At 43.5% G+C, this 21,944-nt stretch overlaps 2 protein-coding genes and 1 non-coding gene across 4 annotated transcripts in view; 1 reads left to right on the top strand and 2 right to left on the bottom strand.

Annotated features, from left to right (window-relative positions):
* Nucleotides 1–52: 52 nt before the first annotated feature.
* On the bottom strand, nt 53–7,176 carry LOC115109181 (serine/arginine-rich splicing factor 11-like). 2 transcript variants are annotated; one of them, XM_029633836.2, is made up of 12 exons: nt 6,746–7,176; nt 5,722–5,855; nt 3,764–3,873; nt 3,540–3,626; nt 3,351–3,397; nt 2,944–3,074; nt 2,655–2,736; nt 2,356–2,469; nt 2,162–2,251; nt 1,392–1,481; nt 1,117–1,282; nt 53–938 (listed from the first exon to the last, which is right to left on the bottom strand). In XM_029633836.2, the coding sequence occupies exons 1-12, from the start codon at nt 6,856–6,858 to the stop codon at nt 717–719; spliced, it is 1,386 nt and encodes a 461-aa protein (XP_029489696.1). In that variant the 5' UTR covers nt 6,859–7,176; the 3' UTR covers nt 53–716. The 2 variants fall into 2 exon arrangements, with proteins under 2 accessions (XP_029489696.1, XP_064865726.1); XM_065009654.1 differs by lacking the exons at nt 5,722–5,855; nt 6,746–7,176 and adding an exon at nt 4,115–5,715.
* trnaa-ugc (transfer RNA alanine (anticodon UGC)) lies at nt 2,036–2,109 on the bottom strand. The gene has a single exon. It is a non-coding gene; the product is annotated as a tRNA-Ala (tRNA).
* Nucleotides 7,177–7,261: 85 nt separating the features above from the next.
* The window catches only part of LOC115109182 (xyloside xylosyltransferase 1-like), an 80,308-nt gene continuing 65,625 nt past the window's right edge, over nt 7,262–21,944 (top strand). Inside the window, exons 1-3 of the mRNA XM_029633837.2 lie at nt 7,262–7,859; nt 8,731–9,417; nt 21,097–21,244. Of these exons, the coding sequence (XP_029489697.1) occupies nt 8,896–9,417; nt 21,097–21,244 (670 nt within the window). The 5' untranslated portion in view covers nt 7,262–7,859; nt 8,731–8,895. The remainder of the gene's footprint in view (nt 7,860–8,730; nt 9,418–21,096; nt 21,245–21,944) is intronic.

The raw sequence follows: 21,944 nt of genomic DNA, 5'->3' as shown, positions 1-21,944 counted from the left end.
AGCATGCATTTCAAAACTGGTGCAGGTTATTGAACATATCCCACCACACAACCATGTTGACCAAGTTTTATTAGATCCTTTGTAAAACATGTTGCAGACAGTACAGGGTGTTCATCATAATCCAAACACTAATTTTGATCTATAGTATATTGTCACAAGGGTGGGAGGGTATGATTGGACACAACAGTATTAAACACTTAACAGGAGTCAATTTATCAGGATTCTAACAAAGAATAGAAAGCTGCACTGCACCAAAAACAGAATGGTACCAGGCTAAATAAGATTAACAGTGAGTAAGCTGGGGACTAAACCCTGTCCTGTAAATTTAAAGACACCATTTTATTTTAGGAGAAAACAGTTCTCTACATTCAAGATGAGTAAAATCTTTGAGGACCAAAATAGAAAACGCTTTCAAAATTGCTCACATTCAACAGGCCCTTCAACTTAAAAAAAAGAAAAAGGTAGTACAGCAATGTGACATTTTTTAAACGGTCATCTTTTACAAAAAAGGTACTCATTTGGGCCAAATTCCTACACATGCTCACTGGTAATGTCCACTACAAAAATAAACTGGCATTCCAAACAGAACAAGATTTCCCTAACAGGTCTCTAAAATGCAACTCCAATAAGACTACAAAACAGCAGACACCTGCAAGTATTAATTTAAGGTTTTGAGTGATCCATGATGTCATCTGGCTGGGTCTCTCTGGGTGCACTCAGTCACTCATCTCCATGTCGTCCTCATCATGGTGGTCATCTCCATTCTGTTTGGACTTCTTGCTGCTCTCCTCTGCAGGCTTTTCAGACTCCTCCCGGGGATTAGGGGATGACACCAAATCAGGGTTGCTCTTCCTCTCTTCTTCCTCTACCTCTTTTCCACTGTCATAGCCCTGCTCCTCCTCATCATAATCCCTAGTCACCTGCAAGAGCAAAGAGCTCTGAGCAACAAAAGAATGAATGGAAAATTAAACAGGTCAGTTAGGACATGACAACATTCAGGGTCTGTTTTCCCCGGACACAGTTTAAAGCTAGTCCTGGCTAAAAACCTATTTCGATAGACATTTAACTGATGTTAGAATGAGATGTGTTAATGAGGGAAAGTCAGTGGTTGCACACCTTGACATCTCCTTTCTCGCTGTCAGATTTACGGTCGTGGTCCTTCTCCTGGTCTTTGCTCTTCTTGCTGGTGGATCGTTCTCTTTCGTCTCGGCCTCTGACCTCTTTCCTCTCGCGATCCCTGTCCTTCTCTCGTTCTTTGTCCTTCTTTTTGTCCTTCTTGTGCCTGTGGGGGGACAAGAACCATTGTATTTAAACAGACAGGTACACCTACAGATCACTGCATTGTAAAGTCCAGTGTGGTTCTGGAGGACCATCTCATGTATCACACTCACCTTCTAGGGGAAGGGGACCTGGACAGTTTCCTCTTTGGGGACCTGGATTTCTTTGGTGACCGAGAGGCACTGCGGCTTCTTCTACGTCTCCTGTTGAAGACCAGATAGAGATGCGAAGGAAACCAATTAATTACAATATAGGAATTTAACATTTAAAAAAATGTTTATTTAAGCATGTTAAAAAACATCTTTGTGTTAGAATGGTGTGGACGTATACAGGACATTACAAATATTTATGCGAGTAGACCACTGATTGGCCAGGTCATCCTCCTCAGGAGGGCGATGTCCTCTGAGGAAATAGCAAGCTTTTTTTATTTATTTTTTCAATCGTCTGTTTGAAATGCATGTCTGAGGTGTCTGGTTTTTTTAGGTGCATTTTTTCCTCTCCAATTCATGCTTTGGCCACAAACACAAGTCAACAACATTATTTGGGTTTGAGTTAACAGAATTTACTTTTAAAAGTGAGTTTGCCACTGGACAGTTACTTTAATCCTATATTCCACTGGTTGTCTTTGGATTCCTGAAAAGGTCTAGAATATCAAGCGGGATCAATGCATTTAGGTCAAGCTAATATATATATATATTTTTTATCAGCCACTTTATCCAGAGTGACGTACAGTAGTGAGACCATACATTTTCTTACTTTCCCCACTGCGGGAATCGAACCCACAACCCTGGCATTGCAAGCGCCATGCTCTACCAACTGAGCCACACGGGACCATTGATTAACCATCATACCAGCAGACTCCTCCTGTATTTAAACCACTCACCGACTGATGCTTCGAGACCTCCTGGTACTGCTGTAGCTCTTAGGCGGCGTCTTGGAGCGCTTCTTAGATTTCTCCTCTTTCTTCTTATCCCTACAGGAAAAACAAAGGCAAACAATGATTTGAAGGAATCCTGATACAGGCACATCATGCATTTTCCTGACCCCCGCTGTGAATAAAACACTAGATGGACACACCTGGATTTGCTGCGTCTGCCCCTCTCTCTGGAGTGGGACTTCCTTCTGCGGGGGCTCTTCGACCGCCTCCAGCTCCTCGAGTGCGACCTCCGTCGAGACCTGCTCTTCGATCGCCTGCAATCAGAACAGACCGTAAAAAAAAAAAAATGTAAACCCACAGAACTCAGAGCTGTCCCAACTAATCTATGCACTCAACTCAAGTTTGCCAATATCAACTCATGAATATACAGGTAAAGTGGGGCTAACATTCAGCACATTCCCAAAATTGCTGAATGTTAGCAGTTTCATCAGTGGCACACCTGTGACGAGAGCGAGACCTGGACCTCCTCCGCCTTGACCGAGAGCTGGAGCGGGAATGCTTCCGCTTGTCGTCTTTCTTATCTGCAATGACATTTACCAGTTATACAAACAAAAATAATGAATGTTCAGGAAACTCCAATGTAACACAAATCTGAAAACAAACATTACCCTTACAACGACAATGCCTGCAGATGCAAGGAAGAGCACAATAGAGGATAGGAAGGAGTCAGTCAAAATAAAAGGGTAATACTGCAAATATAAAAGTGGTCTAAATTAGTGAGAACTCACTTCCAGGCTCAATAGCTGCAGAGATGAGAGACTGGGCCTCTCTGACCCTCTTCATGGCAGCCTCAATCTCCTTGTTGGAGTCATTCTTCATACCATGATTAACCATCATACCAGCAGCCATTGGATTCATCCTGCAATGGTCAAAATAATAACAATAAGTGCCATTTAGCAGACACTTTTATCCAAAGCAACTTAGTCATACATGCACGCATTTCTACATATGGCTGGCCCCGGAAATCGAACCAACAACCCTGATTGTGCAAGCGCCATTCTCTATCAACGGAGCCATACAGGACCACATAAAACCCAGTTAGTCACACAGAAATAATACAGATGACTTTACCACATATTCAATAACTGTTTGAATAATATTATTTAGACTGGTTAGAATTGGGAGTGATACTTACTTAGGATCCATGGATTGCATAAGCTTCAGAAAGTCAGCAGAGAGGGCCTAAAATAGAGAACACAAATGCATAGCTATATAAATGTGATCATTCCACCAATAGGTTATCAGAAAAGGTGTTATGCTGTTGTTATAACATAGAGCTGTTTTAAAAGTACAAAGAGTAGTGTAGAAAGTAGCCATGTCCAACCTGAGGGTTCATGTTGCCAGACATGCCCATGGCAACCATGGGATCCATGTTTGGATTTCCAAGAGCTGAAAGGGGCACACCTCCCATCTGCCAGAACAAGGGATACATTAGACAAATCGTCTTTTCAGCTACTTCTTTGCTGTGAAGAAAATGGGCCCTTACATAGTTACAGTTAATAGGTCTCAATACAGCACCAAAAGATACAGTCCCTGCAAAACACTTACAGACGTCAAATGATTTGGAGTGGGGAGAAGGCCCCCTCCAGGCATGCATCCCGCCACAGCATTCGCTGGTGCCAGCAGTGACAGAGCTTTAGACTCATCAGGAATCACTCCTGGAGAAAAACACAGAATCAGTACAGGTCTCCACAAACATACACCACACTCAAACAGAGCCACAGACAGACCACCTCAGGCTAACTACTCTTACTACAATAGATATGTAGCAAGATATACATTCCATTTTGTGATGTCTGAAAATGTTGGTCGCTGACTTGTTTAGTATGATTTCAGAATACTACTAAGAGAACAAAGTCACAATACACACTGTGGTCAACACTGCCAAGATTGTATCACCTGTACTTGTTTTTTAAGTCATGAACCAAACGTAAGCAAGCACAGCCGGTTGTCCAGTGGGATGTGCTCTCAAGTTTCATTAGATGTTTTATGAACAAGCGATACGCGTCGGCTGCTTCGCTACAAAGCACACAAAAACATCAAGATACACAAAACAAAGTTCATGATTTTGGCGTCAACAGCAGGGAACAGTTCATTACTTTTGCCTTAAACACTTACCATTACATTAAATAAAAAAATGCTCAACCAAATTCAGTTTTCTGGGCTTTTGCTGATGGCTTCTTTCTTCCAAAGAGCCTACAACACTTGACTGGCTACTGTATTCACCAGGTACAGTGTTGTAAAGTTTAACTTAACTTGCAACTTACAGAAATGCTGACAAGGAAAAAAAACAAGTACAGAGTAGGCTCTTATAAATAACGGAAAATTCCAGCAAAAGGCTGAATACAATGGTGCCCAATGCTGAAGGAAAATATTATACAATAGTTAAATAAAAAGGAAAATCTTATGAGATGATCCATGGGTGTGCAATCTGAAATTAAGCTAATTTCAAATCAAACAACTTTTCATATTTACAGAGAAATGACAGAAAGGACACTTGAGAAACAGGATAAGCTGCAGAAGACAAAACTGTTGGGTGGCATTTTCAGCAGGGCCTGGTATATAGGGCTGGCTGAACCAGGAAAAAGAACTGTAAAACACAACAACAAAAAGAAAAACCACCGTTAAATGTTTGTCTTACTGAACCCTTTCAGAGTCAAGTGGAGAGGATCATTATAAAGCATTTCACTGCAACAACAACCAGAGTTATTTTACCTGCAGTATATGTGGGAATGGAGATACACATATATAAAAGGACTGAAACACAGCTATTCAAGTTGGATGGGTTAGGTAAAAAATAAAATAAAAACATAAGCATGTGTATCTTCATAATCAGGACCAAAATGGTGTTCAGAATCTTCCAGGACTATAGCTAGAATTAACTAAAATGATGTAGACCTAGTACTATACAAATCTACTCTGGCATGCACAGCTGCAATTAGTTAATTTACCTTTGCATGCTTCCTTTAGCTGATTAGATGCAAACCCACAACTAATTGTGACCTTCATCAAACTTTAAATATCTTAAGTGTCCAGATTTGAGATTGTTTATATGCGGGGAGAGGGCAAGCTTTCGGGCCCTGCTATTCCTATGGTTCATTGAGTGGTTACCCTTATAATGAAAAAGAATGCCTTGGACATAGAGAAAGAGAGTTAATCTTTACAGCAGAACAGTGGGAAGGGACTCGTGAGCCGAGTGGCCATTTATTTGTCTAATATCCTGATGGTTGTAGAGGACCCTTTTCAGTCAGCATGGAAGGGGTTCTGCAAATGCCTTGTCCACTATGAAAACCACAACACAAATGACAGAGAGAGAAGTTTAAAAAAATAAAAATATGCTATTACAGCAAGATTACACATATTCCCCTTTTACCCCTAGTATATTTCCAAATGTTTGCAACAATCCAAATAGTGTATGGTTTTGGATGTAGCATCGGGTTTGGTTAAGCTTTGTTAGTTCATATAGTATGTTGGAAAACATTAGAAATAGGACAAAGATCACCAACCTTCTGCAAATGGGACAACAATCAGGGCTCTGTCCACGAAGACGGTGTTGGTCAGATGCTGGGACACTCCAACCGACTCCGTCTCAAGGAACTTTACAAAACAGACACGTGAAGTCACAGGCAAGGGAGATTCACTGGAAGAAAATACACATTTGTTGTGCAAGAAATAAAGATTCTCGACATAAGGTAACAGAAACAAGGTTCTAACAATGGTTAGTACGGCGTATTCGTGAAAACAAATGCTCACTAATCACTTTTCTAACGAAGCATCTTGTATGCTACAATTGGGAAGAGATGAAAGAACATATCTCTTGCAGTCTTTTCTTTGCCACGAGAGCTTCAGAGGGATGATCAAGAAGTCTCCTAACTCCTACCTTAACTGCAGTGCAGCCAGGTGTAATTCGACAGGTGAAAAACAGCAAAGCACAGAACACATCAATTAGGCTAGCTCCTACTACCCTGCCCGGTTATTTCATAGCATGGCGAGGGTAATTCAAAGATTCAAAACAGCTTCTGCTTCCAGTTTGTTTGGTCAACTCAGGAGATTATATTAAATTACGAAATAAACAGATTACTATTATAACAATTAATTAAGTATTCTAATGATATGGATCAACTACCATTGACTGCACTGCAGGCCTGCTTTGTTTTTCGGTAGTTGGTATAATTTAGCTAGTTTACTAGCTAGCCAATGTTCCATATAGGTAGTGTGGGCAAGAGTTCGTATATATCATCTCCATTAAAATTGATGCAACAGCATTTACTACAAAATTAACTAGTTAATCATCCATCGTGAACTAGCTAACGTTAGCTAGCTAAATTGCGAGCTTAGACAAGTAACGTAAGGCGCGAGCTAGGCTCATATGGATCAGTGGCGCAAGTGTGCTATGCTAGTTAAGGTATATTATGGCCGCACAGGCCCCAAACAGCACTGACCTTTTTTAAAATATATATATATATATAAAATGTAGCTAACTATGTCGCTAGTCAGTTAACTACATTGTTTCATATTCAGAATACTCACTCGGGTGGAAATAACTTAAGCTCTTCAATATTTCCCAGAAATCCGAAGAGAGTTCTCATCTGTTCGGAGGTGGTGCTCGGAGACACATTTGTCACTTGAATAACGTTCGTCATTATCCACGACTAGTTTGTCAATTTGAAACTCACAAAAGTCAAGCTAAATGTAAAGAACCCAGCTAAATTAGCATCAAAAAAAATTAAATTAGAATTGTGCTGTCAAACAACTAGCTAGCTGCTACACACAATTGAATTCCCACCGCCATTAGCTAGAATATATTGTAGCTAGATCTTCTTGATTCAGTCATATGATATGGCCTACCCGCCCTCCGTATGATAGGCGTGGCAGTGCTGACGTACTGGTGGTATGGCAAATTCTGCTTTTCAAATTAAATTGTTCCCCAATTTACCATGAACTGTTCTTGTATACTGTTTCACTTATAGTAGCTACTTAGATATCACTTTGTGCGTTTTGTCAGGTTTCGTAAAACAGTCGGCGGAAGAAGCAATGAACTGATGCTGCGTTCAAAACAACTGGAAGGCAGTGATATTTAGGTCGGAAAATCGGAGCTCTAGAAAGAGCACCCGAATTCCTGACTTGGAATTCCGAGTTGGATAACCGTTCAAAACTATTTTTCCTAGTTGGAGCTCGATTTTCCGACTTCCCAGTAAACTAGGACACACTGACGTCGGAGATTCTCGAGACGCCAGTTGTTATGAACGCGGCATCAATCTAGGGGAGTGATTTAAACGTCATCACCGGAAGTGGCATTTAGATTAGTGTGACAAGCTAGCTACCAAACATCTAATCTATAGTCTGAATACCAATTTTATGCAAATGTTTATTTCTATTTCAAGTTGACAAGCAATAGTCATCAGGGGAATAATTTGCGGTCCTCACGGTGTTCGTGACATGTATTTTGTCTGTACAAACCTGTTGCTTCCAAAATGTCCATCTTTAACAGAGCTAGTGTTAGCTAGCTTGATAATACTGTACCACAGAACAATGAGGTTAAGTTATGCACATCTTTGACTGTACTGTCATTGGTACCAGTCTGCCTGCTCCAACTCAGCTGTCACAACTTTCTCTGTATCGAGAGTTCTCCAACACCAACATGGTGAGTTAATGCATGTGTACTGTTTTCTTGTTCTTTACTGTTGCATGGCCACATGCATGGCCACATTCCGTCACATTACAAACAAGTCATTGGAGGAAGGATTATGTTTTTAGCTCGGTCTGAACATTAATACACATCACTTGCGGTACGATTTTAGAAGCATAATGACCTTATTTCATATCAGCAAGAAACAATTTAGAAAACGTCATTGCTACCTTTTGTTTAGGGTTGGAGTTCCTACATGACTATATCTCCATGTTTACAGCCCGTGTTCACATATGACAGACAAGAGGTACCATTTGTTCTAAGTAGCTATCTCGCATGCTCTGAAATGTGTTGTCACTGAAAAATGCTGTTGGCTCCAATTGTGGTAAAGCCGGTTAAAACAATCTATAGTGTGTATTTAACATGTGATATGAAAGTAAGGGGATTTTTTTCTTGAACCGTATCATATTTGAGAAACGATTCACGTTTAAATAGAGTGGCTGTTTTGTCTGCCAGAGGCAGTCTACTGCAGGAAATAAAATGTAAGGTCCTTGGAGCTTCAGGAGTAATGGTAACGTTCGGCTTCTTAAGAGTACATCTTGGGCTAGGTCATTGCATGCTGAATAACATGGTCGCCGAATGCAAGCATTGGAAGACACTAGCGATTTTCATGCAAACAATCTTTTTCAAACTCAGCTTAGCTCTTTACACTGTCTGTTGCAAGAATTGCTGTGTTAATTATTTTAAGAACATGACTCAGCTACTTTATTCTGGATGCATTTATTTTGCATTATAGCTACGCCACATTTCTTTCATGTGATAATAATGAACACTTTGTACATTTCAATTAAGGTAGACTGACCTTAGTAATTCATTCCTTTTATAGGAAAAGGACTTCTCAACCTTGTCAGGGTGTGGACAAGACTAGTAAATGATTCTCAAACCAACACTGCCCAATAAGGATCCAGCATGTTAAACTCAGGGTTCATCCCAATATTCTTCAAGCTGAGACTATAACAGCACTTCTGCTTTCATCTGTGGGAGTCACAGCATGGGTATCCTGAGGGTTCTAGTCAACACTATGGGTAGAGTCAGCACCTTCAGGTCCTATCAGTTTGTCCTCCTCCTCACGGCTGCGCTGGCCGTTGTAGCCTTCTATTTCTTTGGCTCAGAGAGGCATGATTTCTCCAGCACCACCAAGCGCATCAAGCAGACCCAGGCCAGCCACAACACCAACCGGAACGACGCAGACCTTTCCCTGGACACCAGGCTGGTGCACCCTGAGGGAGGAGAGTTGGAGAGGGATGGAGAGGAGGGTGAAGTCAGGGCTAGGAGGGCAGACAGTGGGCATGAGGTCAGCCAGTACTACCATGCCCTCATGATGTTCACAAAGGTGGACAAGAGCCGAAGCCTGCAGGAGAAGTTCCGGGTGGCAATGTTATCCATGGCGAAATACAGCCTCTTCCTGGACAAAGAGGTGCTTGTCCTTCATTTTGTGAGCGATGAGGCCAGCCGAGAGCTGGGCGAGAGGATGCTCCCGGAGCTGCTCCTTGTCGGAACTTTTCAGTATGAGGTAAGTCTGTTTGGAGCCATGCATCTTGCCAGGATTACCATTCAACAGTCAGTATGTGTGCTTGTGTTAAATGGAATGTTAGTCCTAAAATGTGGAATCTAGCGTTTGAACCTTTAAAAATTAGGCTTAATCCCTCACCTGGCAAACACAGGCTTTGTTTGGAGGAGCGTACTGGCAGGTAATTCCACAAATGTACTGTGAATAGTTTAACACAGGGGGGCAGTGTTGCCTTTCCAAAAGATCTTAGTTTAGAAATCCCCCTCTTTCTTTTTTCCCCTCAGCCACTGGAAGGATTAAGCTGTACCTAATACAGAGAGAGAGAAAATAGATCACTTTATTGTTAAATTGCACACAAGGTCCAACCAAAATTAGAATTCTGCTTTTAACCCAACCCCTCAGACCGAAAGTAGTATGTATCTATCTCAGTCTATGTATACTATACAGTGCATTCTGAAAGTATTCAAACACCTTGACTTTTTCCACTCTTACATTACAGCCTTATTCTAAAATGGATTAATTCCTCAGTCTACACACAATAACACTGACAAAGCGAAAAGTTTTAGAAATGTTTGCAAATGTATAAAAAAAAGAAGCATACCTTATTTACAACTTGATTGGAGTCCACCAGTGCTAAATTCAATTGATTATACATGATTTGGAAAGGCACTCACCCGTCTATATAAAAAGGTCCCACAGTTGACAGTGCATGTCAGAGCAAAAACCAAGCCATGAGGTCGAAGGAATTGTCTGTAGAGCTCAGAGACAGAATTGTCTCAAGGCACTCCTGGGGAAGGGTACAAAAACATTTCTGCAGCGTTGAAGGTCCAAGAACACAGTGGCCGACATCATTCTTAAAATAGAAGTTTGGAACCACCAAGACTCTTCCTAGAGCTGGCCGCCCAGCCAAACTGCGCAATCGGGAGAGAAGGGCCTTGGTCAGGGAGGTGACGAACCCGATGGTCACTTTGACAGAGGTCCAGAGTTCCTCTGGAGATGGGAGAACCTTCCAGAAGCACAATCTCTGCAGCACTCCGCCAAATCAGGCCTTTATGGTAATGGCCAGATGGAAGCCACTCCTCAGTAAAATGCACATGACAGCCCACTTAAAGATTGCCAAATGGCACCTAAAGACAGACTATGAAAAACAAGATTCTCTGATCTGATGAAACCAAGATTGAACTTTTTGGTCTGAATGCCAAGCATCACGCCTGAAGGAAACCTGGTTCCATCCCTACGGTGAAGCATGGTAGTGGCAGCATCATGCTGTTGGGATGTTTTTCAGCGGCAGGGACTGGAAGACTACTCAGGATCGACAAAGATTAACAGAGCAAAGTACAGAGAGATCCTTGATGAAAAACTGCTCAAGACCTCAGACTGGGGTGTAGTTTCACCTTCCAACAGGACAACAACCCTAAGCACACAGCCAAGACGAGACAGGAGTGGCTTCGGAAACAAGTCTCAATCTCCTTGGTAGTTCCAAACTTCCATATAAGAATGGAGGCCACTGTGTTCTTGGGGAACTTCAGTTCTGCGGACATTTTTCGGTGCCTTGCCACAATCCTGTCTCGGAGCTCTACGGACAATTCCTTCAACCTCATGGCTTGCTTTTTACTCTGACATACACTGTCAACTGTGGGACCTTATATAAACAATTGTGTGCCTTTCCAAATCATGTCCAATCAATTGAATTTACCACAGGTGGACTCCAAGTTGTAGAAACGTCTCAATGATCATCAATGGAAACAGGATGCACCTGAGCTCAATTTCGTGTCTCATACTTATGTAAATAAGCTATTCATGTTTTACATTTTTTTAATAGATTTGGTAACATTTCTAATCCTGTTTTTGCTTTGTCTTCATGGGGTATTGTGTGTAGATGAGGGAAAAAAACGTTTTCATCCATTTTGGAATAAGGCTGTAAAGTAATAAAATGTGGAAAAAGTCAAGGGGGCTGAATACTTAGTCCATGCACATACAGTCCATGCATGGTCTTTAAGTGTGGTGAGAATGAAGGTGCAGTAATATAGGAATGGCTCTGTCATCTGTTTCTCTTTTCAATGAAAGTTGCATGCAATGAACATGTACAAGTATGTATGTGTGCATACAGCAGAATAATTACAGGATGTACATTTTCCTTTTGAAATTGAATATAGAAAGTGGTGTGTGTGTGTCTATATATATATATAGTACCAGTCAACTTAACCCCTGGAATGAGTAGATGTGTCTTCTTTGTTTACTATTTTCTGCATTGTAGAATAATAGTGAAGACATCAACTTTGAAATAACATATGGAATCATGTAGTAACCAAAAAAGTGTAAACAAAATCAAATATATTTTATATTTGAGATTCTTCAAAGTAGCCACCCATTGCCTTGATGACAGCTTTGCACACTTTTGGCATTCTCTCAATCAGCTTCATGAGGTAGTCACCTGGAATGCATTTCAATTAACAGGTTTGCCTTGTTAATTTGTGGAATTTCTTTCCTTAATGAGTTTGAGCCAATCAGTTGTTTTGTGACAAGGTGTGGGTGGTATACAGAAGATAACCCTATTTGGTAAAAGACCAAGTCCATATTATGGCAAGAACAGCTCAAATAAGCAAAGACAAGGCCTGCTGCAAAGAAACCACAAGTAAAGGACACAAATAATAAAAAGAAGAGACTTGCGTTGGCCAAGAAACACGAGCAATGGACATTAGACCGTTAGAAATTTGTCTTTCGGTCTGGAGTCTTTTTGAGATTTTTGGTTCCAACTGCCATGTCTTTGTGAGACACAGAGTAGATGAACAGATGATCTCCGCATGTGTGGTTCCCACGCTGAAGCATGGAGGAGGAGGTGTGTGGGTGTGCTTTTCTGGTGACACTGTCAGTGATTTATTTAGAATTCAAGGCACACTTAACCAGCATGGTTACCACAGCATTCTGCAGCGATATGTGCCATCCCATCTGGTTTGCGCTTAGTCCCACTCATTTGTTTTTCAACAGCACAATGACCCAAAACACAACTCCAGGCTGTGTAAGGGCTATTTGACCAAGGAGAGAGATGGAGTATTGCATCAGATGACCTGGCCTCCACAATCACCAGACTTTTTTTCTGGTTTACTACATGATACCATATGTGTTATTTCATAGTTTTTGATTTCTTTACTTTTATTCTACAATGTAGGAAATAGTCAAAGAAAAACCCTTGCATGAGTAGGTGTCCAAATGTTTCACTGGTACTGTCTATACAGTGTCAGCTCATTCATGCAGACTAACCCAGTGGTTTCAAACACACAAAAATGAATATTCAGCTTCCACCACAGAAACAAATCACTCTCTATGACACGCACAGTCACTAATGGGATGGCTGTGAACTGTGATGGCCTGTGGGCATGTTGACATGGTTGTCTGCAAATCCTCACCTAATTTCTGTAATTATTCATCTCTCAGGAGGGCCAACATAGGACAGTGGTTATGTAAACCCTTTCGTGACTCCCTGACTGTTTAGTGACAACTGTCTGAGACCCCTGTGAACGAAACCCCTGTGAACAAAACAAACAACTCTTACTATTCTAGTCCAATGTCCCATTTTCAGGACCCTGTCTTTCAAAGATAATTTGTAAAAATCAAAATAACTTCACAGATCTTCATTGTAAAGGGTTTAAAAACTGTTTCCTGTGCTTGTTCAATTAACCATAAACAAAAAATGAACATGCACCAGTGGAAAAGTTGTTAAGACACTAACAGCTTACAGATGGTAGGCAATTAAGGTCATAGTTATGAAAACTTAGGACACTAAAGAGGCCTTTCTACTGATTCTGAAAAACACCAAAGGAAAGATGCCCAGGTAACATCTCACAGCAAGAACTGGCAAATCTGGTGCAGTCCATGAAGAGGAGATGCACTGCAGTACTTATTAATGCAGCTGGTGTCCACACTTTTGATTGGGACACATTATTCAGTTTCTGATAATCACATGTCTGGGGAACTTGTTCAGTTTGTCTCAGTTGTTGAATCTTGTTATGTTCATACAAATATTTACACATGTTAAGTTTGCTGAAAATAAACGCAGTTGACAGTGAGAGGATGTTTCTTTTTTTTGCTGATTTTACATAGACATGCATGCATGTATGTATGAGTTACACACTGTAACAAGCGTGTGTGTGCTTGCATACATGTATATGCTTGTGTGGCCTTGTTGACACTAGAGCAGTCCATGTGCTCTGAAGTAAAGTGTTTTTTGTTTTTCCCAGTCCTAGTCCCATGGGTACTGGCCAGATTTGTGTCTTTATGATTTGTTAGTCAATGGGTACAAGCATGGGACAGGACATGGGACTTTCCACGATGACCGTGGTTGGTTTACTGCAGGCTCCCATGACGTAGAGGGGTGACTGTCCGTGACCCTAGTCCCTCTTCAGTGGACTGGAGTCAGCAAGCCAGGAAAAGCTGAGAGGAAGCTTTGCTCAATGTGGGCTTCCCTTCTCAAACCAGGGCAGCTGGACAACCAAAATTGGAGCGGTAAATGATCAGATGAACATGTGCAGGTAGAGATACTGGTGTGCAAAAGAGCAGAAAGGTAAATAAATAAAAACAGTATGGGGATGAGGTAGGTCAATTGGGTGGGCTATTTACCGATGGACTATGAACAGCTGCAGCGATCGGTTAGCTGCTCAGATAGCCGATGTTTAAAGTTGGTGAGGGAGATAAAAGTCTACAACTTCAGCGATTTTTTGCAATTCGTTCCAGTCACAATCTCTGCTACCATGCGGCAAATGGTACCGGATCGCTGATTTTGGGATCAAAAGGCTCTTGAACAGATTCTATCCCCTAGCCATAAGACTGCTGAGCAGTTAATCAAATGGCTACCCTAACTAAACAAAACAATAAACATCCTCTCACTGTCAACTGCGTTTTATTTTCAGCAAACTTAACATGTGTAATTACTTGTATGAACATAACAATATTCACCTGAGACAAACTGAACAAGTTCCACAGACACGTGACTAACAGAAATGGAATAATGTGTCCTTGAACAAAGGGGGGTCAAAATCAAAAGTAACAGTCAGTAGCTGGTGTGGCCACCAACTGCATTAAGTACTGCAATGCATCTCCTCATGGACTGCACCAGATTTGCACGTTCTTGCTGTGAGATGTTACCACACTCTTCCACCAAGGCACCTGCAAGTTCCCGGACATTTCTGGGGGGTGGCCCGGCCCTGGCCCTGGCCCTCACACTCCGATCCAACAGGTCCCAGACATATAAACACCATGGGACCTCGCTGCCGTCATACCGCTTAGGAAGGAGACGCATTCTGTCTCCTAGAGATTAACATACTTTGGTGCGAAAAGTGCAAATCAATCCCAGAACAACAGCAAAGGACCTTGTGAAGATGCCGGAGGGAACCGGTACAAAAGTATCTATATCCACAGTAAAACGAGTCCTATATCAACATAACCTGAATGGCCGCTCAGCAAGGAAGAAGTCACTGCTCCAAAACCGCCATAAAATAGCCAGACTACGGTTTGCAACTGCACATGGGACAAAGATTGTACTTTTTGGAGAAATGTCCTCTGGTCTGATGACACAAAAATAGAACTCTTTGGCCATAATGACCATCATTATGTTTGGAGGAAAAAGGGTGAGGCTTGCAAGCCGAAGAACACCTTCCCAACTGTGAAGCACGGGGGTTGCAGCATCATGTTGTGGGGGTGCTTTGCTGCAGGAGGGACTGGTGCACTTCACAAAATAGATGGCATCATGAGGAGGAAAATTATGTGGATATATTGACGCAACATCTCAAGACATCAGTCAGGAAGAATAAGCTTGGTCGCAAATGGGTCTTCCAAATGGACAATGACCCCAAGCATACTTCCAAAGTTGTGGCAAATGGCTTAAGGACCACAAAGTCAAGGTACATTTACATTTACATTTAAGTCATTTAGCAGACGCTCTTATCCAGAGCGACTTACAAATTGGTGCATTCACCTTATGACATCCAGTGGAACAGTAGTGCATCTAAATCTTTTAAGGGGGGGGTGAGAAGGATTACTTTATCCTATCCTAGGTATTCCTTAAAGAGGTGGGGTTTCAGGTGTCTCCGGAAGGTGGTGATTGACTCCGCTGTCCTGGCGTCGTGAGGGAGTTTGTTCCACCATTGGGGGGCCAGAGCAGCGAACAGTTTTGACTGGGCTGAGCGGGAACTGTACTTCCTCAGTGGTAGGGAGGCGAGCAGGCCAGAGGTGGATGAACGCAGTGCCCTTGTTTGGGTGTAGGGCCTGATCAGAGCCTGGAGGTACTGAGGTGCCGTTCCCCTCACAGCTCCGTAGGCAAGCACCATGGTCTTGTAGCGGATGCGAGCTTCAACTGGAAGCCAGTGGAGAGAGCGGAGGAGCGGGATGACGTGAGAGAACTCGGGAAGGTTGAACACCAGACGGGCTGCGGCGTTCTGGATGAGTTGTAGGGGTTTAATGGCACAGGCAGGGAGCCCAGCCAACAGCGAGTTGCAGTAATCCAGACGGGAGATGACAAGTGCCTGGATTAGGACCTGTGCCGCTTCCTGTGTGAGGCAGGGTCGTACTCTGCGGATGTTGTAGAGCATGAACCTACAGGAACGGGCCACCGCCTTGATGTTAGTTGAGAACGACAGGGTGTTGTCCAGGATCACGCCAAGGTTCTTAGCGCTCTGGGAGGAGGACACAATGGAGTTGTCAACCGTGATGGCGAGATCATGGAACGGGCAGTCCTTCCCGGGAGGAAGAGCAGCTCCGTCTTGCCGAGGTTCAGCTTGAGGTGGTGATCCGTCATCCACACTGATATGTCTGCCAGACATGCAGAGATGTGATTCGCCACCTGGTCATCAGAAGGGGGAAAGGAGAAGATTAATTGTGTGTCGTCTGCATAGCAATGATAGGAGAGACCATGTGAGGTTATGACAGAGCCAAGTGACTTGGTGTATAGCGAGAATAGGAGAGGGCCTAGAACAGAGCCCTGGGGACACCAGTGGTGAGAGCACGTGGTGTGGAGACGGATTCTCGCCACGCCACCTGGTAGGAGCGACCTGTCAGGTAGGACGCAATCAAGCGTGGGCCGCGCCGGAGATGCCCAACTCGGAGAGGGTGGAGAGGAGGATCTGATGGTTCACAGTATCGAAGGCAGCCGATAGGTCTAGAAGGATGAGAGCAGAGGAGAGAGAGTTAGCTTTAGCAGTGCGGAGAGCGCCTCCGTGATACAGAGAAGAGCAGTCTCAGTTGAATGACTAGTCTTGAAACCTGACTGATTTGGATCAAGAAGGTCATTCTGAGAGATAGCGGGAGAGCTGGCCAAGGACGGCACGTTCAAGAGTTTTGGAGAGAAAAGAAAGAAGGGATACTGGTCTGTAGTTGTTGACATCGGAGGGATCGAGTGTAGGTTTTTTCAGAAGGGGTGCAACTCTCGCTCTCTTGAAGACGGACGGGACGTAGCCAGCGGTCAGGGATGAGTTGATGAGCGAGGTGAGGTAAGGGAGAAGGTCTCCGGAAATGGTCTGGAGAAGAGAGGAGGGGATAGGGTCAAGCGGGCAGGTTGTTGGGCGGCCGGCCGTCACAAGACGCGAGATTTCATCTGGAGAGAGAGGGAGAAAGAGGTCAGAGCACAGGGTAGGGCAGTGTGAGCAGAACCAGCGGTGTCGTTTGACTTAGCAAACGAGGATCGGATGTCGTCGACCTTCTTTTCAAAATGGTTGACGAAGTCATCTGCAGAGAGGGAGGAGGGGGAGGGGGAGGAGGATTCAGGAGGGAGGAGAAGGTGGCAAAGAGCTTCCTAGGGTTAGAGGCAGATGCTTGGAATTTAGAGTGGTAGAAAGTGGCTTTAGCAGCAGAGAGAAGAGGAAAATGTAGAGAGGGAGGGAGTGAAAGGATGCCAGGTCCGCAGGGGAGGAGTTTTCCTCCATTTCCGCTCGGCTGCCCGGAGCCCTGTTCTGTGAGCTCGCAATGAGTCGTCGAGCCACGGAGCGGGAGGGGAGGACCGAGCCGGCCTGGAGGATAGGGGACATAGAGAGTCAAAGGATGCAGAAAGGGAGGAGAGGAGGGTTGAGGAGGCAGAATCAGGAGATAGGTTGGAGAAGGTTTGAGCAGAGGGAAGAGATGATAGGATGGAAGAGGAGAGAGTAGCGGGGAGAGAGAGCGAAGGTTGGGACGGCGCGATACCATCCGAGTAGGGGCAGTGTGGGAAGTGTTGGATGAGAGCGAGAGGGAAAAGGATACAAGGTAGTGGTCGGAGACTTGGAGGGGAGTTGCAATGAGGTTAGTGGAAGAACAGCATCTAGTAAAGATGAGGTCGAGTGTATTTCCTGCCTTGTGAGTAGGGGGAAGGTGAGAGGGTGAGGTCAAAAGAGGAGAGGAGTGGAAAGGAGGCAGAGAGGAATGAGTCAAAGGTAGACGTGGGGAGGTTAAAGTCGCCCAGAACTGTGAGAGGTGAGCCGTCCTCAGGAAAGGAGCTTATCAAGGCATCAAGCTCATTGATGAACTCTCCGAGGGAACCTGGAGGGCGATAAATGATAAGGATGTTAAGCTTGAAAGGGCTGGTAACTGTGACAGCATGGAATTCAAAGGAGGCGATAGACAGATGGGTAAGGGGAGAAAGAGAGAATGACCACTTGGGAGAGATGAGGATCCCGGTGCCACCACCCCGCTGACCAGAAGCTCTCGGGTGTGCGAGAACACGTGGGCAGACGAAGAGAGAGCAGTAGGAGTAGCAGTGTTGTCTGTGGTGATCCATGTTTCCGTCAGTGCCAAGAAGTCGAGGGACTGGAGGGTGGCATAGGCTGAGATGAACTCTGCCTTGTTGGCCGAGATCGGCAGTTCCAGAGGCTACCGGAGACCTGGAACTCCACGTGGGTCGTGCGCGCTGGGACCACCAGATTAGGTGGCCGCGGCCACGCGGTGTGGAGCGTTTGTATGGTCTGTGCAGAGAGGAGAGAACAGGGATAGACAGACACATAGTTGACAGGCTACACAAGAGGCTACGCTAATGCAAAGGAGATTGGAATGACAAGTGGACTACACGTCTCGGGTGTTCAGAAAGTTAAGCTTACGTAGCAAGAATCTTATTGACTAAAATGATTAAAATGATACAGTACTGCTGAAGTAGGCTAGCTGGCAGTGGCTGCGTTGTTGACTAAGTAGGCTAGTTGGCATTGGCTGCGTTGTTGACACTACACTAATCAAGTCGTTCCGTTGAGTGTAATAGTTTCTACTGTGCTGCTATTCGGGGCTAGCTGGCTAGCTAGCAGTGTTGATTACGTTACGTTGCGTTAAAAGAACGACAATAGCTGGCTAGCTAACCTAGGAAATCGCTCTAGACTACACAATTATCTTTGATACAAAGACGGCTATGTAGCTAGCTATGTAGCTAGCTACGATCAAACAAATCAAGCCGTTGTACTGTAATGAAATGAAAATGTGATACTACCTGTGGAGCGAAGCGAAATGCGACCGGCTTGTTGAGTGCGGAAGTTCTGTTCGGTAGACGTTGGCTAGCTGTTGGCTAGCTAGCAGTGTCTCCTACGTTAAGGACGACAAATAGCTGGCTAGCTAACCTCGGTAAATTAAGATAATCACTCTAAAACTACACACTCTAAACTACACAATTATCTTGGATACGAAGACAGCAAAGACAACTATGTAGCTAGCTAACACTACACTAATCAAGTCGTTCAGTTGAGTGTAATAGTTGTGCTGCTAATCGGTAGACGGTGGACGTTAGCTAGCTGGCTAGCTGCTGGGCAGATAGCAGTGTAGACTGCGTTAGGACGACGAAATACGATAATTACGCAATTATCTATGATACAAAGACGGCTATGTAGCTAGCTAAGAAGAAATTGCTAAGATTAGACAAATCAAACCGTTGTACTATAATGAAATGTAATACTACCTGCGGACCGAGTGCGGATGCGACCGCTCGCTCCAACCCGCAATGTAAAGGTATTGGAATGGCTATCACAAAGCCCTATCCTCAATCCAATAGAAAAATTGTGGGCAGAACTGAAAAACCGTGTGCGAGCAAGGAGGCCTACAAACCTGACTCAGTTACACCAGCTCTGTCAGGAGGAATGGGCCAAAATTAACCCAACTTATTATGGGAAGCTTGTTGAATGCTACCCAAAATCTTTGACCCAAGTTAAACAATTTAAAGGCAATGCTACCAAATACTAATTGAGTGTATGTAATGTGATGAAAGAAATAAAAGCTGAAATCAATCATTCTATCAACTATTATTCTGACATTTCACATTCTTAAAATAAAGTGGTGATCCTAACTGACCTAAAACAGTGAATTTTTCTCTGATTAAATTGTGAAAAACTGAGTTTAAATGTATTTGCATAAGGTGTATGTAAACTTCCGACATCAACTGTATATGTTTGAGTCACTCGGATGGTGTAGCACGAAATTAGTTTTAAAACAGCACATTTTCTAAAGTTTTCGGTCAGAGAGCGCACCATTGGCCACGCCCACCACCTAAGCCCCATTTTTATCCAGAAAAAGCCCTGTTATGATACAGTAGGCAAGTTTTTTTTTCTCTAATGCTTTCTTTTGCCATCCTTTTTCTTTATGTTGTGCTCGATGATGTCAAAATAGAATGTAAGTAGGACGTTGGTACAGTGCAACTGAGGAATATAATTGTAATAAGAGTACAACTGAGGAATATAATTGTAATAAGAGTACAACTGAGGAATCTCCGACACTTTTCCTTTTATTATTTAGTACATGTGGGTTGTTGGGAGGAGTTCTGCCCCGTCTTGTTTACTATCTCAATTATTCATCCATAGCTCTTAAAAAATAACTTAATCTATTAAATATACAAGCAAAATCTATAAATAAACATCATTAATGTTTAATTTTCTGCTGTCATTCCCGCATTTTCTGTGCTTAGGCGCTCTTAGCTGTATGTCATTTGGGAAAGGCAACATCACCATTTGTTGGGTTAAGAATTTTGAATTGATTGAATCCAATGTTAATGTGATGAAGGTCTTTAATTACACTGTGGCTAGTGGGTAGCTTTACATAACACTTATGTACCGGAAAATGGGCTTACATAAGAGTTCCCTTTTTCCAAAGCTAGGTCTAGGTGCTGTTCCACAATACCATCTCCAGGGCTGTTTTTATTACCAGACGTACGGTAGGGGAGGCTTACCTTAATCGGTTATGGAACATTAAATGATGTCTGCACATCCCAAGCACACAGATCTGATTAAATATGTCTCCCTTATCACCTAATCCCCCCCCCACACACACACTTTTAATACAGTAGCATTTAACCAAGACATATGATCTGGAACAATTTTGATCATATTTGTTTCTGCAGAAATAAATATATGTAAAATCCTCTTCTAATCTGGAGGGAGATCCACATGATCTGACTGGGGAATGCGGCCCGATTCTGCTTCTCAGCCAAATCCCTGCACTGCACCATGGGATTAGGGCCCCTGGGGTAGCTTGGAGTGTGACCTGCTGAGGAGAGTCAGGGAGGTGGGGCTCCTGGAGAGGGGAGGGTGTTTGATCGTGAGGAACCCTTATGCACATCCCCTTTGCAATTAGAACAGAAAGGTTATAAATGTCATGGGCATGTGTCTTGTACAATTGTCAGTATCAATTCTGAATTACTTGAATGCCTGAATGACATGTTTCTCATATGCCTGACTGCCCTTGTTTGTGGTGAAGGTGGTGTTCCATGACGTGGGGGTCCTGAGCCAGAAGCTCTTCCCCATCGTGGAGGCCATGCAGAAGCACTTCAGCGCCGGCTCCGGGGCCTACTATAGTGATGCCATCTTCTTCCTGTCAGTGGCCATGCACCATATCATGCCCGCAGGTAAGAGTTACTTTATTTACAAAGCCAAATCTGAATGATGTTTCAGGTTTTCATAGGTATTTACTGTATGTTCCACTGCACAGTTGATACCATCAGAAGAAGATATCATTACCGTTTAAAACTATGAAGTTAAGTGTCACTCACTATATTAGTTGGGTGTGCTTTGCTCCCGAGGTCTGTATCAGATGTTTACTACTATTTTTACTTTGGATGACTCACAGAAAGTACCCCGAAGTCTATCCCAAGGTGACCAGCTCAATCTGAAGTTCTGTGCTTGGTGGATGACTAATCTAGCTAGCCTGGGTGCCAGTCTGTTTCTGTTCTCTTGCCAACTCCTTATGGAATTCTCATGCAAAATGGTTTGGATTGACAATGGAGTAGGCAAAAGCACAACCCGATCTTGGGACCAGGCTAATCTGCCCTAATGAAGTCAGAATCCCAGAAGGCTGTGTAGAGTAGAGATAGCTAGCTGTCTGTCTCTCTCTCTTTGTCTGTGTGCACAATGGTTTATTTCCTCAGCCTCTCTCTAAAGGCCGATTTATACCTGACTTAGACGAATGATTCGGAGCGCAGTGTTGCAATGTCGTAGCTCCTTGTAGTGCGCTCTGACATTCAACATACTGCCGTGCCACATGAAAATTGTAACGCGCTGTATAATTCCTTGTGCAGCCGTCCGTGTAGGCAATACAGCTCGCTTGGT

The sequence above is a fragment of the Oncorhynchus nerka genome, linkage group LG25 (genome assembly GCF_034236695.1).
Source record: "Oncorhynchus nerka isolate Pitt River linkage group LG25, Oner_Uvic_2.0, whole genome shotgun sequence".
Lineage (NCBI taxonomy): Eukaryota > Metazoa > Chordata > Actinopteri > Salmoniformes > Salmonidae > Oncorhynchus > Oncorhynchus nerka.
Note: the sequence above shows the minus strand (reverse complement) of the source record. Positions and strands in the feature narration are given on the sequence as shown.